The sequence below is a fragment of the Hyperolius riggenbachi genome, chromosome 3 (genome assembly GCF_040937935.1).
Source record: "Hyperolius riggenbachi isolate aHypRig1 chromosome 3, aHypRig1.pri, whole genome shotgun sequence".
Taxonomy (NCBI): domain Eukaryota; kingdom Metazoa; phylum Chordata; class Amphibia; order Anura; family Hyperoliidae; genus Hyperolius; species Hyperolius riggenbachi.
The window spans coordinates 166,716,022-166,733,253 of NC_090648.1; the positions used below are offsets into that span (position 1 = coordinate 166,716,022).

General features: G+C 43.2%; 1 protein-coding gene across 2 annotated transcripts in view; it reads left to right on the forward strand.

Annotated features, from left to right (window-relative positions):
- RHCG (Rh family C glycoprotein) overlaps window positions 1-17,232 on the forward strand; it is a 158,753-nt gene that overhangs the window by 123,670 nt on the left and 17,851 nt on the right. For both annotated transcript variants that reach the window (XM_068272469.1, XM_068272468.1), the window contains exons 5-7: window positions 2,439-2,605; window positions 8,934-9,071; window positions 17,036-17,172. In XM_068272469.1, coding sequence (XP_068128570.1) covers window positions 2,439-2,605; window positions 8,934-9,071; window positions 17,036-17,172 — 442 coding nt within the window. The remainder of the gene's footprint in view (window positions 1-2,438; window positions 2,606-8,933; window positions 9,072-17,035; window positions 17,173-17,232) is intronic.

The window sequence follows — 17,232 nt, forward strand, 5'->3', positions numbered from 1 at the left end:
AATATTCACTGCACACTGTGTTGTTCAAGTAGGAGCTTATCTGTGATCAGGAAGCAGGCAGGACATGACGACACATTTGACAGAAAAACATGGAGCCTGCCATGAGCTGTCAGGAGCATCTATCTCTGCATATACTATATACAAATTCTGTGAAATCCAAACGTGGACAGTGAAATGCATATGTAATGTAAGTACAGCCACTCTTTAGCTACTGATATATGTGTTTATTTTCTCTGAGACCTTATACCTAACAGCTCCTCTTTAAGCCCATCTAGCCACTTCCACAACTCACACACATACGGTATATCGCAATATTCTTCTTGTGGTATTCAAAATAAAGTGATATCATCCAACTTGTAACCCTGGTGTGAAAAAGAGAACCAATGTAGACCAAGGGCAATATCCCAGTGCCTCATCATTATTTTCTCTTAAATTCTCACTTTTGTGTTTTCAGTTAATATATAATTTTTAAAATCATCCCAACAGGTTGAAAAAATTATTTTTAACTCCAGTCTGACTCTAAAGGTGGCCATACACTGGTTGATTTGCCATCAGATCGACCAACAGATAGATCCCTCTCTGATCGAATCTGATCAGAGGGATCGTATGGCTGCCTTTACTGCAAACAGATTGTGAATCGATTTCAGCATGAAATCGATTCACCATCTGTGAAGCTGCCTCCACCCCCCCCCCCCCCCCCCGCATACATTAGCTGATCTGGCCGGTGGGAGTCCCCTGGTCTCCGCTGTCTTCTTCTCCGTGCTCGGCTCCAGCTTCACTGAACTTCCTGCCAGGGGAAGTTTAAACAGTAGAGGGCGCTCTAGTGAAGTGAAATGAAGCCAGCCGGAACCCGGAGCCCAGCGGAGAAGAAGACAGCGGAGACCAGGGGACTCGTTCCGGCGGAGCAGGTAATGTATTGCCGCTAGCGGTAGTAGTCGGGCATTCGAACGCCGCTATGAACGCACTACCGACCCGCCGGCGATCGAGCAAAATCTTCCGCACGGACGGCTCGACGGGAATCGACGGGAATGATTGATTTTGGACGGAAATCGATTATTCTGTCAGCGTTTGCGCAACGATTTCACAGCAGTTTCGATCACAGTGATCGAATCTGCTGTATATCGGTGGGAAAATCGTTAGGTGTATGGGCCCCTTTACAATGACCCAAAGCCTAACAATAAAGCCCCATACACACAGTAGATTAAAGTCGGATGAGTCAGCTGATAACTACCCTCTGTGCTGATAATCCAGCGTGTGCACAGCAGTCCCCGACTGCCGTCGGGCCAGCGATCTGCAAGGTGGATCAACTTGGCCAAGCAACAGGGTATACCCTTGTTCTCACCACTCGCCCCTCCCACATCTGCTCAGCTCCATTGGCCCACTGCCTCCCACATTGCAACAGAACATGTCATCAGCCTGTATAGCCTCAGCTCAGTGATGTCATCTGAGGGATTGGGTCCCGATCCCTGTTGGGTGACATCAATCAAGCGTGTTTCCGGGCCTAACTCACGTCTACCTCTATCCAGCCTTGTTCTATCAAACACCCTAGCAACATTTCACTTTTAGGTTTAAAAAAATCCACAAAAATCCACCAGGCTATCAGTAGCGATTTATTACTGTGCAAAGTAAAGCTAGGTACCAATGCTAGATTAAACTTGGCCAAGACCAAGAATGTAGTGTGTACTGGAGCCCCCTGATGACACTGAAGCACTACCTGCAGGGACGTAGCAATAGGGGGTGCAGAGGTAGCCACCGCATCAGGACACTTGGGCTAGAGGGACCCCGAGGGGCCGACCCTCAACCACAGTATTAGCTCTTTATTGGTCCTATGCTGATAATATTCACTTCTATAGCTGATTAGAATAGCAGTGATCATTAACACACTGTTTCCTATCCCTTTCTTGCACCTCTGACACTGTGGTTGTCCTTGATTGCTTTTGGTGTGGCGTATCAATTGTTATGTATAGAGAGCTTGGGGGGCCCCAATGCAAAACTTGCATCGGGGCCCACAGCTTCTTAGCTACGCCACGGACTACCTGTATTGTACTCCTACTTATTCCACACACCGGAATATGATCCATCGTGTGCTTTCCCTCGTCCCTCGTTCTAGCACCAGAGGAATTGCTAGCCCCTAGGCTAACAATGCATCTGTGCAGCACTCGTCCCTGTACTGTCAGGTGAGGGATCGAGACCAAAAACCTGCAGGTGTCAGTACTTGTATGTGGTGGATATGAGACTTAAATTCAGTTAATTGCTCAGTATTATTGGAACTGCGCCTTCATTGTTTTAAAAAAAAAAAGTACTAATGGAAAGTGAATATTCTACTGTAAATAAGAGTAAATAATAATACCCATGGCTATTCACCTTCTTGCAAGAAAACAAGTACAGTAGAGGTGTACAATGACTTCCTTTAAACTCCGCCTTCTTTGTATGTGCAGGAACATTGTTTCTGTGGATGTTCTGGCCCAGCTTTAATTCAGCTACATCCAATCACGGTGATGCCCAGCACAGAGCTGCCATTAATACATACTGCTCTCTGGTTTCTTGTGTCGTCACAACCTTTGCCATCTCCAGCTTAGTCAACAAAAAGGGCAAATTAGAAATGGTAAGTCAATTTCCTGTAAATAATATTTGTGTAATTCAGTTAAATAATACCAATATTTCCACTACAACTCCTTAAATCAGATCTCTTAAAGAGACACTAAGGCAAAAAATAATATGATATAGTGAATTGGTTGTGTAGTATGAATAATTACTAGAAGATTAGCAGCAAAGAAAATATTCTCATACTTTTATTTTCAGGTATATAGTGTTTTTTCTAACATTGCATCATTCTATAATATGTGCAGATTACACAACACTCAGCATTCAAATTGAGTCTTTCAGAGCAGCCTGTGAACTAATGACCTCTCCTCTGGCAGAGAAAAAGTAAACAGTTCACTTACAGTTGAGATAATAAAAGTCAGATAACAGCCCTCTCCACGAGCTTAATGGCTTGTTTGCATAGAGATAACAACTGGAGTTTCTCAACTCTTCCTGTACTGGAAACAATTAGACTGATGTATCTGATCTTAATGTTTTATTTTTTACTAAAGGCCCATACACACGTCGGATTTTAGCGAACGACCCGTCGTTTGAACGTTCCGTCGTTCGGACGTTTTCGCGTCAAATCCGACGTGTGTACAGACTATCGTTCGGGTGATAAGACTGGTTACCAACGATCACCCGAACGATAGTCTGTACACACGTCGGATTTGACGCGAAAACGTCCGAACGACGGAACGTTCAAACGACGGGTCGTTCGCTACAGTTGAGATAATAAAAGTCAGATAACAGCCCTCTCCACGACTAACTTAGTCGGAGAGCTTAATGGCTTGTTTGCATAGAGATAACAACTGGAGTTTCTCAACTCTTCCTGTACTGGAAACAATTAGACTGATGTATCTGATCTTAATGTTTTATTTCTTAGCTGTACTACACATACAAATCATAATATCATATATTTTTTTTCCGCTTCAGTGTCTCTTTAATAATGTGAGTAAAGACTTAAAAAACAAAAAGCAATTTTTAGGAAAATAGGAGTTTTCCATCGATTTTTGGTAGATTTTCCTTTTTAGCAAACTTTTAAACCACTTTATTGTTTTGAATCATGTTTGCGTGTTATGAGCCGAAGGGTTGTTTTCTTGTTTCAAACTCAGCTTACACTGATCCAGACTAGCAATGAATCCCTTATTTGAAAGTATGGTTGGGCAATATTTTTTTTCTAAACTGAGTTCCAAAGGACCATTTTTTTATTCATTTAACCACTTCCCGACCGCCGTATTGACAAATGGCGGCCGGGAAGTGGACCCCGCAAGGACCGCCGTATTGAGAAATGGCGGCGGTCCTTGTAGGGGCATGGGCGGAGCGATCGCGTCATCCGTGACGCGATCCTCCGCCGGGAGTTGGAAGCCCGGCATTTTGCCTCTGCTCGCCGGCCACTTAGCAGCGCCGGCGAGAGGAGGAATCTCATCGATCCGCCAATCAGAGAGTATAAGGCACTTTGTTAGGTAAACAAAGTGCCTTATACGTGCTTCCTCCTCGCCTCGTGGTCTCATTGTTGCAGAGACCACCAGCTAGGAGGAACCACTTGTGAGTATTCACTATACACTGCTTTTTTGCCCTCAGCCTCCCTGATCACCCACCCCAGCCTTCCTACCCCCCCTGATCACCCCAGCAGACCCCTGCCCAGCACCCCTGCAAAATCCCCCCCCCCCACCTGCCACTAACTAGGGACGCTGCCCCTTAGTTTAGGTCCCTAACTGCCTCCTAGTCACCCCTGATCCCCCCCTACCTTTAGATCACCCCCAGACCCCATCCCAGACTACCCCCCTGTATACTGTATACATCTGTATACAGCTACCTTACCCCCTGATCCCCCTCTGATCACCTGTCTATCACCTGTCCATCACCCCTCAGCACCCCCACCCATCAGATCAGACCCTAACTGCCCCGCGGGGGTAACCGATCACCTGCCCAGGCCCTAGATTGCCCTCATACCCCCCTCCTGATTACATCCCCTGCTCTTTGTTTACAACTGTCCTCCCCAGCAATCACTAACTGATCTGCGATCAGTAAACCCCCTGTGTCTGCTTCTCATCAGATCAGGACTCAGTCTGCCCCGTGCGGGCTCCTGATCAACCCCCCACCCCCTCAAATCGCCCTCAGACCCCCCCCCTAATTACCGTCCAAGTGCATTGTATTTGACTGTGCTGTGATTGTATCGATTGTGCTGCGCTTGTATTCGATTGTGCTGCGATTGTATTTGATTGTCCCGTGATCTGCTTCGATTGTCCCGTGATTGTTTGATTGCCTCTGAGACCCCACTTCCCACCAACCCCCACCCCCCATCACCTTCCGAGTGCATCAGATTTGATTGTGCTGTGCTTGTATTCGATTGTGCTGCGATTGTATTTGATTGTCCCGTGATCTGCTTCGATTGTCCCGTGATTGTTTGATTGCCTCTGAGACCCCACTTCCCACCAACCCCCACCCCACCACCACCTCCACCCCCCATCACCTTCCGAGTGCATCAGATTTGATTGTGCTGCGCTTGTATTCGATTGTGCTGCGATTGTATTTGATTGTCCCGTGATCGGCTTCGATTGTCCTGTGATTGTTTGATTGCCTCTGAGACCCCACTTCCCGCCACACCCAACCCCCCCTCCCCCCCACCACACCCAACCCCACCCTCCCCCCCACCACACCCAACCCCACCCTCCCCCCCACCACCTTCAACCACCACCTTCCGAGTGCATCAGATTTGCTTGTGCTGTGATTGGAGTCGATTGTGCTGTAATTGTATTTGATTGTCCCGTGATTGTTTGATTGCCTCTGAGACCCCACTTCCCACCAACCCCAATACTTTTCAAATACTCCCTTTTTGCTAGGTAGGTGCTCTTTTTTTCTGGGTAGTCTCGGAGGAAAACCCCATAAGTTTAGCAATCCACAATAGTAAGAAGGGGGCTTTCCGATGAGGAGGTATACAGGTACATGGACCAGTCGGATTCGTTTTTTTGGGAAGAATCATCCGTCGAATCTTCCGGGTCCGAATTTGAACCTGTAGAAAGCAGTGGTTCCCTGACCGAAAGTGATGACGAGGCTTTGGTCCCGGCTAGAGCCAGGCGTACCAGACCCCATGTCGTTAGACCGCAGGTGGCGCAGGATCCGCCTCAAGGGCAGCAGGGTGGTGCTAGCGCTGATGATAGTTTTCTTGGTGAGGCAGGCACCAGCAGCGCAGCATCTCCTGGACTTGGTACCAGTACTTCTGTAGACCCTGGCGAAGTGGTGAGCGTCAGCATGGAAGTTGAAACTGGTACGGTGGAAAAGTGCAGTAGTACCCCCGTCGCCGCCACCAAGAAGAAGACGGGCCCGTAGTACCCATAGACTCCCAGAGGTGCTGGCACAACCAGATTGGCAATCCCCTGATTCTGCCACACCCGTAGTGCCCCCTTTCACCGCCCAGTCTGGAGTCCAGGTGGCGACAACTCATCTAGGAACGGCCCTAGACTTTTTGCAGCTGTTCATCACCCAGGTTCTCTTGGACTTAATTGTGGTTGAGACCAACCGTAAAGTCACACAATTCATCACCGAGCACCCGGAGAGCATGTATGCCCAGCCTTTCGGGTGGAAACCAGTCCAAGTTTCCGACATTAAAATCTTTTTGGCCCTTATCCTTCACTTGGGACTAATGAAACAGAATGTATTGCGGTCGTATTGGTCTACGAACCCAGTACATCATGTTCCCTTGTACCCTGCTGCCATGTCCAGGACACGATTTGAGTCCATCCTGCGCTTCCTGCACTTCAACGACGACGAAACCTGTCATGAAAAGGGCCACCCTGCTTATGACCGTCTCCACAAAATTTGGCCCCTCATAGACCACCTGTCATCAACATTTGCAGATGCTTATTTCCCTGAACAGAACATCTGCGTAGACGAGTCCCTCTTACGCTTTACCGGGCGCCTTGGCATCAAACAGTACATCCCAAGCAAGCGCACCCGGTATGGGGTGAAACTGTATAAGCTCTGTGAAAGGGCCACAGGCTATACATGTCGTTTTAGGGTCTATGAAGGAAAAGACTCAAAATTGGAGCCGGTCGGATGCCCTGACTACCTGGGGAGCAGTGGAAAGGTTGTGTGGGACTTGGTGTCACCCTTGTTCCAGAAGGGGTACCATCTTTTTGTGGACAATTATTACACAAGTGTGGCCCTCTTTCAGCACTTAAAGTTAGAAGGAATCCAATGCTGTAGCACTGCGCGGACTAGTCGCCAGGGCTTCCCCCAACGGCTCGTTACCACCAGACTTGAACGGGGGCAGAGGGCCGCCTTGCGTACTGAAGACCTGCTCGCGGTGAAATGGAGGAACAAGAGGGACGTTCACTTTCTGTCCACCATTCACACAGACACGACAGTCCAAATTCAACGGGCAACTAAGGTCATTGAAAAGCCCCTTGTTGTCCACGAATATAATGTCAACATGGGAGGGGTGGACTTCAATGACCAGAGGTTAGCGCCCTATTTAATTAAGTTGGTGGCTCACCCATTTTGGAAAGAGGACACCCTAAAGTATTATGTGAGGTGCACGGTGAGTTCATAAAAGATTTTAGTTTTTGTCACAAGTTAGCAGAATTTTTTTTTTTTTTTTTTAACAAAGTGTCATTTTCCGTTAACTTGTGACAAAAAATAAAATTTTCAATGACCTCACCATTCCCCTCATGGAATACCTTGTTGTGTATTCTTTCCAAAATGGGGTCATTTGTGGGGTTTGTTAACTGTCCTGACAAGTGGGCGGGGTGCTAAATTTTGAGCACCCCTGTAAAGCCTAAAGGTACTCATTGGACTCTGGGCCCCTTAGCGCAGTTAGGGTGCAAAAAAGTGCCACACATGTGGTATCGCCGTACTCAGGAGAAGTAGTACAATGTGTTTTGGGGTGTATTTTTACACATACCCATGCTGGGTGGGAGAAATACCTCTATAAATGACAATCTTTTGATTTTTTTACACACAATTGTCCATTTACAGAGTTATTTCTCCCACCCAGCATGGGTATGTGTAAAAATACACCCCAAAACACATTGTACTACTTCTCCCGAGTACGGCGATACCACGTGTGGCACTTTTTTGCACCCTAACTGCGCTAAAGGGCCCAAAGTCCAAAGAGTATCTTTAGGATTTCACAGGTCATTTTGAGAAATTTTGTTTCAAGACTACTCCTCGCGGTTTAGGGCGGCCCCTAAAATGCCAGGACAGTATAGGAACCCCACAAATGACTCCATTTTAGAAAGTAGTACGGTGAGTTCATAGAAGATTTGATTTTTTGTCGCAAGTTAGAAGAAATGGAAACTTTTTTTTTTTGTCACAAAGTGTCATTTTCCGCTTACTTGTGACAAAAAATAATATCTTCTATGAACTCACTATGCCTCTCAGTGAATACTTTGGGATGTCTTCTTTCCAAAATGGGGTCATTTGGGGGGTATTTATACTATCCTGGAATTCTAGCCCCTCATGAAACATGACAGGGGGTCTGAAAAGTCAGAGATGCTTGAAAATGGGAAAATTCACTTTTTGCACCATAGTTTGTAAACGCTATAACTTTTACCCAAACCAATAAATATACGCTGAATGGGTTTTTTTTTAATCAAAAACATGTTTGTCCACATTTTTCGCGCTGCATGTATACAGAAATTTTACTTTATTTGAAAAATGTCAGCACAGAAAGTTAAAAAAATCATTTTTTTGCCAAAATTTTGATGAATATAATAAAAAGTAAAAATCGCAGGAGCAATCAAATAGCACCAAAAGAAAGCTTTATTAGTGACAAGAAAAGGAGCCAAAATTCATTTAGGTGGTAGGTTTTATGAGCGAGCAATAAACCGTGAAAGCTGCAGTGGTCTGAATGGAAAAAAAGTGGCCGGTCCTAAAGCCCACGGTCCTCAAGTGGTTAAACAAAACTGAAAAAAAAAAAAAGGATTGTTGTATGTGGCCATCAGACCGTGTAAAGGGAGCCACTAACAATATAATTTGCCGAACAATTCGTATGATTGAGAGTAAATTATTGTTTGGGCCCACTAACAGATGAAAATCTATGAACTAATCGGATTCATTAATGAATTTTGGATCGATTGGTTAGAAGATTTTTGTCCATTAGTGGTCCCAAATCAATCATACAAATGATCGGAAATGAATTGTTCATTGTGTTGTGCAGTTAGCACGACCTGCATTACCTAGGTAACGTGCACATTGCCAGGTACGTGCTCTACCTAACTATCAGAAGTACAAGTAGAATTGCGATGTGCTTCCTTACCGACATTTAGAGCCCCGTGTTCTGCAAAGTACGCATGACTGATTTATCACTAAAGAGAGTCCATGTTTATAGAATGTTTATCTTACAGGTTCATATTCAGAATGCCACCCTGGCTGGAGGAGTTGCAGTTGGGACAGCTGCAGAAATGGTACTCACCCCGTATGGGTCATTGATAGTGGGATTCATATGTGGCATTGTATCCACTCTAGGATTTGCCTACCTTTCAGTAAGTGACCGATCACACAAGACATTTTCTTGCATTGTCATTTTCTTAGAGTCTTAGAGAGAATCTCAAAAACTCAAAACTCCCCCCCCCCCAAAAAAAAATTGCAGATGTCTGGAAATAATTTGTAATGTGCGGATAAAATCATCCTTACGGCCCTGATACACTATACCAGTGGCTCTCAATGTTTGCATTTCATGTACCTCTTTGAGATCCAATATGCTCCCTATGTTTTTTCTTTGGCTCGGTTCACATTGCACTATAAAACATCCGTTTAGTGAAACAAAATGGAACAGATCCCAATGGATGCCAAGGGATCCTATGAAAAGCAAGAGGATCCATTCACATCAGCCCATTTACTGTATAACAGTTCCATTCAGTCCTGTCCAACGAACAGAATGCTAGTAAGGGGAGCCTGTGATCATTCTGGATGGAACGGATCCATCAGATGCGTTGCAGGTATAGTGGGTGGCAGTGGGGGACGGAACATACAGATGAAAAAGTGATGAATTATGTTAAAAACTAATCCTCATGGAACTGAAAATGGATCGGTTTTTACCAAATCACTTTTTGATTTGTGCAGTGAATGGCATGATGGGCGTAAACGCAGTGGCAGCCCAGGACCGCCTAACACCAATTGGCGTCAAGTCCTGGGGTGAGGTTTTCTCCACTTGAATGACAAAGCTCAGCTCCGTCATCAGTCTCCCAGCGGCGATCGCCATCTATTTACATTGTACAGAGCCAGGGCCGGTTTAAGCAACAATGGGGCCCCAGGGCAAAATAAACCTGGGGGGCCCCCCAACATATACCCCGGAACAAAAATTGGCATTAGGGAACCTTTTTTTGCAGCTGGTATAGTCAGGGTGTGAAGTCCCAGTCGGTCGGAGCTCCACATTCTGGCTATCCCAGCCTGCATGGGGGACAAGGGGTTAAAAAGTTTCAGGAGGGGGGACCCCACATAATTTTTTTTTTTTAAATTCCCACACTCTAAACATAACAAAAAATGGGGAAAATAGGAAAAAAAAATGCCAGGGATCTTCATACAGCCATATTCCAGCTGTATAGCGATCCCCGGCCAAAGCGCTGCGGCTGCGTATAGACCCCCTGGAAACCCCGTCAGGAAATGTATTGCGCTTTCGTTTGATGCATGTAAAATTACACTACCGTTAGGTTTGCTACTAAAAGTTACATTTACCGCATTTAAAAGTATACTTTTTTCCTTCAAAACTTTAAAAGCGATTTTCTCAAAAACTCTAAGGTCTTTTTGAAAAATAGTTTTTTCCTCTTATTCCTAATGATCTCCTTAACATATCCTGCAAATTTAGGGTTTCTAGCATTTAAGATGGATTTGCTATTAACCATTAAATTCGGCAGGTTTATAAATGTGTATTTTTTTTCCTTTGAAACTTTAAAATCGATTTTCTCAAAAACTATAAGGCCGATTTGAATTTTTTTTCCTCTTGTAGCTACTGGGGGCCTCTACAAGCTCTGGGGCCCTGGGGCAGCTGCCTCCTTTGCCTCTATGGTAGCGCCGGCCCTGTACAGAGCTGCGATCTAAGGCAGCGCTGTACTAGGGACAGTCGTGTGACACGGCTGTCCCCTTTGGAGGCACTGAGAGCGACTGGCTCTCATGGGCAGATATCTATGAGAGCCGATGGCTGGCGGGGGGAAAGAGGGTGGGGAAAATATAAATAAATAAACAAAATAATATTTATTGGGGAAAAAAAGAAGTAACTATTTGTTAAAAAATAAACAAACATCCCAGCAGGAATCAGAGCTTACCAACAGAAAGTTCTGTTGGTGGGCAGAAAAGAGGGGGGGGGGGTCACTTGTGTGCTGAGTTGCATGTTCCTGCAGCGAGGCCTTAAAGCTGCAGTGGCCTAATTGATACAAAATAGCCTGGTAACTAGGGGGGTGTAAGCCTCTGGTCCTCAGGTGGTTAAGCAGTTCGGCCTATCTAGGCGAGCTTCCTCGTCCAGATAGGCACTGCAGCTGCCGCCGTCTGGTGCGCGCGATCGGGCGCGCCCCTGCGCGCTCTCCCGCTGCCCGCCGCTAGCCCCCCGATCAGTGAATGGGAATATAATTCCCATTCACCGATCTATCTTCCCCGCAGAAATACCGACGCTTTCTCTCCAGAGAGCGCGGTATTTCTTCCCCCAGGAAACATCTCCCCTGCTTTTAAGTTCCTGGATGCGAGATCGTTCGCATCCAGGACTTTTTTCACTGTGGCCATCTTATGGTCAAATAGTAAACTGCACCAACATAAAAAAAAATATTATTTTACATTTAAAATTAACAGTTTCCCTCCCACACCAAAAATTACCCACATACACTTTTTTTTTTTATTAAAAATAAAAATAAAAAATACAATAAAAAAAAAAAACAAAAACAACATAAATAGTTACCCAAGGGTCTGAACTTTTTAGGCTTCAATAATTTTTATTAAAGAATTTCAAAAATATACATAAACAGTCACATTATGACATTAAATGATTGATAATGCAGTTGACAGCATAACACATAACATATAAGTTTACAGTTAAAGCTTACAGCTTTCGGTACAAGTAGATAAAGGTATATATAAAGTACAATGTACATTGTAGTAGGGTAAGTAATTATGTATCATACAGTCAACAGAGTATTTACAGTAGTATTGGTAAGATTGTTGTGTGTAATTCTTTGATTATTTCTGGTAGAGTTTGCTCGTGTATAGCACATTTCTGTTTTGCTGGATTGGGTTTTGTTCTGTGTCTTCCATACTCAGGATTGGGTAGTTGAGTCCTCCAGGCTTGTACCTTGAACCTAATACTTATTAAATTAGATCTTGAGTTGAACCTGGCTGTCTGAAAAATGGGGGAATGGAACCACCCTACAGAGATTTCAGACAGTCCATTGTTCTGATTGGTGGGAAAGGATAGGTATGGCACAAGCTCTAAAATAGTCCAATCCATGGTTAGAGTCCGGAGAGGTCGTAGACAGATTCCTATGTTGACCATTATATTGGTCGAGTGAGTTGTGGAGTATTGTGATATATTATGAATTACTTTATATTCTTATTGTTTATTATTAGTAGTAATTACTTTGTTGCATTGTATTCGTTTGGTTTGCTTTGTTTGTTTTTGGTAATATAAGATACTCTTCTATCTGGGATAGGGAGTAAATATCCCTATATTCCCAAAAGGAGGGCATCCACGTATATCAATCTAATCTAAGAGATATCTTATTGTTGGGGGTTGTATGTATTGTGACCTTCAGTCCTTATGGGTCTATATCATTAATAACATAGTAGCTATTAACTAATAACCAAACTGGAGTAATTTAGCTAAAAGTAGCCAAATCCGCCAGTATATAACAACAAACTCAAATTAAACAAATTAAACAAATAACCATATATTTGAACAGTAATATTCCCAGGAATCATATGTGTGATGTGTTGAATTCTTAGATAAGAAGGTAAGATAATATCCACAGGTTATCAGACATATGTCTCAAGATGTGCATTTAGTATAATTATAGTATTTATTTTTATTGATATCTTTGTTATATTTGTATTCCTTAGTAAGAGGACTTCATGGATTCTCCAGAGAATATAGTATAGTTAGGGCATCTTAGAACTCGCTCAGGGTTGTCTTGGGATATATAATGGACCATAAACCTGCTCTCTCCAAAAACGACTGAACATTGCCATTCCTAATGGCCCATGACTTTTCAGCCAATAGGTTGGCTTCAACAATTTTTAATATTTCGTCAATCTGGGGTACATATGTAGATTTCCAGTTACTAGCAATTAAATGTCTAGTAGTGATAAAAATGTGGTTCATTATTAGTCGTTCTTTGGGGGGCAGGTCCACAGTTCCAAGGTGCAAGAGAGACAAAGAAGGGGGTATAGTTCCCAGTGATACTGGGAGTTTTTTGAGGCAAGATTCTATGTCTTTCCACATCTTTCGAAGTTTGGGACAGCTCCAGAATATATGTAGGAGAGAACCATTTTCATTACATCCTCTCCAGCAGAGGGGGGAGGCTTTATGATCGAACTTATTGATCTTTTCTGGTGACATATACCATTTCCATACAATTTTAAGGAAACTTTCTTGGTGGTTAGTGCAGTGTGAGGATTTCCTTAAGGATTTATAGGCTAGTTCCCATGCTTCCTGACTGATTTCGGTTTGTAGAAGCTCTTGCCAAGCTTTAAGTTGCCAAGTAGGTGCTTCATCTTTAAGTTCTAATGTTGTTTTGTATATAGTGGATGTGCCTTTCAGGTTTGTTTTTTTAGGTAGAATTAGTTTTTTAATTTTTGGTGGGATAGTTATTGGAGTTAGAGGGTGTCTGGCTAGGAATCTATGTACTTTAAAATAAATTGGTTTATCGGTTTTGGGAATATTATATAATTCAATCAAGTTTTCAAATGATCTAATTTTAGAATCTACAAGCAAGTCTTTTATGTCTATAATGCCGCAGGAAGTCCAGTTTTCGATTGTTGAGCTTATATCTTTAATAACAGCATTGAGTGTTGCCAGAGGAGTAGGCATCTCGACAGCTAGAGTATCTTTTTTTATAGATTTTCAGTAATATTTTCCAGATTCTAAGCGTATTGGCTGAAACTGGGTTTTTTATATTTTGTTGGACCTTCCAAACTAATCTAGACATAAGAAATAGCCTGTAGGATCCAGTAGCTAGTTGTTCCTCTTCGATGGTGTACCACTGTTTTGAAGAGTCCCCTGACCAAATTGTTCTAGATTGTTCTATTATGGTTGCTTGATAATATTTTTCAAGGTCTGGGGTACCAAAACCAAGATTGGAGATAGGGAGTGTTAATATTTTGTTTGAAAATCTTGAATGTTTGTTTAACAGGATGAATTTGTTGAGTAATTTTTGTAGGCTAATGAAAAATTTTTGGGGAATTCTAATGGGGAGGTTTCTAAATAAATAGAGGAGTTGTGGGAGTATCATCATCTTGAAGGCGTTAACTCTGCCTATCCAGGAGAATTCTAATTTATTGAGGTCTTCTAGCTGTGATTTTAGTTTGGATAACCAAGGTTGGTAGTTTTCTCTAAACAGTTGGGCTACTGTGGGGGTAATCTGGATACCCAGATATTTTACAGATTTGTCTGTCCAGGAGAATTGGCATCGCTTCTTTAGTTTGTCTATCGTGGCTTTTGGTACATGACAGGGACGGATAATTGTTTTTGTATGGTTCAGTTTGTAAAATGAAATTTTTGAGAAGTGTTCTAATTCCTTATTTAAATTAGGGAGGGAAGTAAGGGGTTTCTGTAAGTAGAGAAGTATATCATCGGCGTATAGGCCTAGTTTAGTGTTAGATGATTTAAGGGGTATACCATGGATTGAGGGATTGTCTCTTATTTTCTGGGCTAAAGGTTGGGTCTGAACTTTTTAAATATGCATGTCAAGAGAATATGTTATTATATTATTTAAAATTATAAGCTTATAAATAGTGATGGACGCAAATTGAAAAAATGCACCTTTATTTCTAAATGAAATATCGGCACCATAAATTGTTATAAAGGGACATCGTTTAAATGGTGTAATAACCGGGACAGATGGGCAAATAAAATACATGAGTTTTAATTACGGTAGCGTATATTAATTTCAAACTATAATGGCCAAAAACTGAGAAATAATGAATTTTTTTCATTTCTTTCTTAATCTTCCTCTTAAAATAGATTTAGAAAAAATAAATCTTAGCAAAATGTAGTACCCAAAGAAAGCCTAATTAGTGGCGGAAAAAACAAGATATAGATCAATTCATTGTGATAAGTAGCAATAAAGTTATATGCGAATGAATGGGAGGGGAACGTTGCTCGGATGCATGAGATTTTCGGACTGCGGTGCTGAACCGGTTAAAGGACAACTGTGTCACATAGTGCATAAGACATGTTGGGTGGTGAGGCACATTGGACAGTTTAATAGAGTGGAATTCTATCTTCCACCCATGAGAGAGGTGTTAGGAGAAGCACAATTTATGTTGTGTAAATGCCAGTAAACTTAAAGGGGAACTGAAGAGAGAGGTATATGGAGGCTGTCCTGTTTATTTCCTTTTAGACAATACCAGTTGCCTGGCAGCCCTGCTGATCCTCTGCCTCTAATACTATTAGCCATAGCCCCTGAACAAGCATGCAGCAGATCAGGTGTTTCAGTGGTTCAGACTTATAAGTCTGATCTGACAAGACTAGCTGCATGCTTGTTCCTGGTTTTAATCAGATACTACTGCAGAGAAATAGACCAGCAGGGCCGCCAGGTAACTGGTATTGATTAAAAGGAAATAAACATGACAGCCTCCATATACCTCTCTCTTCAGTTCCCCTTTAACATGTGCTCTCTGTAAGTTTTGGTGAATTTACCCCATACTTTCTACATGCTAAATTTAGAGTGATTATATGATTCTGCAATGAGAGAGACCAGAAGCCCAATGGTGCAATATCGTAAGAGTGTATGGCTGAGGACAGAGTAAGGAAATATAAAATCACAAAGTTGGGTTGCACTCCTGCAACCACCGAGATAGCCTCGGTAAATTAACCGCTCGGTATCCCAGGTCTGCAGTGCAGGTGCTGGTCAGGTGCTCTCCTTAGGTTATTGTGATACATGGTGTCCAATACTGTACCCCAAAAAGTAGAACTAGGAAAAATTGTTGGAGTATAGGAGTAGGTAGATCTTATCTCCACAATGAACAAACCACATGGATAGATATAAGTGTTAATGATGCACAATATCGTTCCACGGGTACTGGCCCACTTCCTTACGTCGATAATAAATGCCTAAGGCTCCTTTTCCACTCACAATTGCAAATGCTTGTTTAAGCTGATCGCGGCTATCGGAAAAGGGCCATAAGTCTGCAGCAGTCATGGGAATGTGCGTCCACAGCCGTAACTGCTGCAGATGTAGGCACTTATTATTGACCTGAGGAAGTGGGCCAGTAGCTGTGCAATGCGTTGTCTTATTGGGCATCATTAAAACTTATATCTACCTGTGTGGTTTGTTCATTGTGGAGATGAAGGTGCCCATACATCAGGTTACTCTGGCGGCTGATCGACCAACCAATTTGATTACTATTATCGAATTGGTTGAAAATTGGTGCCACTAAGTGCAGGCCTGATCGACAATGCGACCAATTGCAGGCCAAATGTGGTCACGCTAATCGATCTTGCCAGATGCAAAATGTTGGGCCAAAGTTGGTTTATCGGGTGTGCAGTGGTAAGACGGCCGATTTCGGAATGAGCAATGAACCAATGAAACCCACTCCGCTGCCCCAATGTATAAATGTGCTCCCCCACCGCCTCCCCGGGTGTGCATTTATACATTACCTATCCTGTGTCAGCCCCCAGGCAGTGTCCATAACCTCAGGGCGGCTCTCCGTACATGCAACTAGCGCATAGCATCTGACGTCAGACGCTATGTGCCAGTAGCATGTAAGGAGAGCCGTCCGGAGGTTATGGACACCACCTGGAGGCTGACACAAGACAGATAATGTATAAATACACACACGGGGGGACATTTATACATTAGGGGGGCAGCAGTGGGGCAGACAGAGCGGGCTCAGGCAATTCCCTGAAGATTTCATGCTGAAATCGGACAAGAATCGGCCTGCAGTATATGGGCAGCTTCGACAAAGAGACTAATTTATTTCTAATCAGATTTGATAAGAGATAAATGTATCTCTTTGTCGAATCTGGCCATAATCATCTGATGTATGGGCACCTTAAGATCTACCTACTCCTATGATTTATAGATAATAATACCTTTGGGCACCTCCAACAGTTTTTATTAAATACGAATGAAAGCATTTTTTACCAAATATCTTACTTTCCTGTAACCAATGTATGTTAAATGCACCAAATGTATGATGTTTTTACAGCTTTTTTCCTCCTTTAGCTAATAAGTAGTTCACATTCGCCTACTGAATTTCTTAGAGAACAGCATTGTTTAACTTTAATGTAACAAAACATTTACAGCCTCTATTGAACTCAACAATAAACCTCCAAGATACATGCGGAATCAATAACCTACATGGAATGCCCGGTATAATCGGAGGGATTGTGGGAGCAGTAACAGCAGCAGCGGCCACCGCGGGCGTCTACACAAACGAGGGGTCAGTATCTAATTAAACTGAAGAAAGCATACACAATAGTGATGAGATTCATGCCATGGC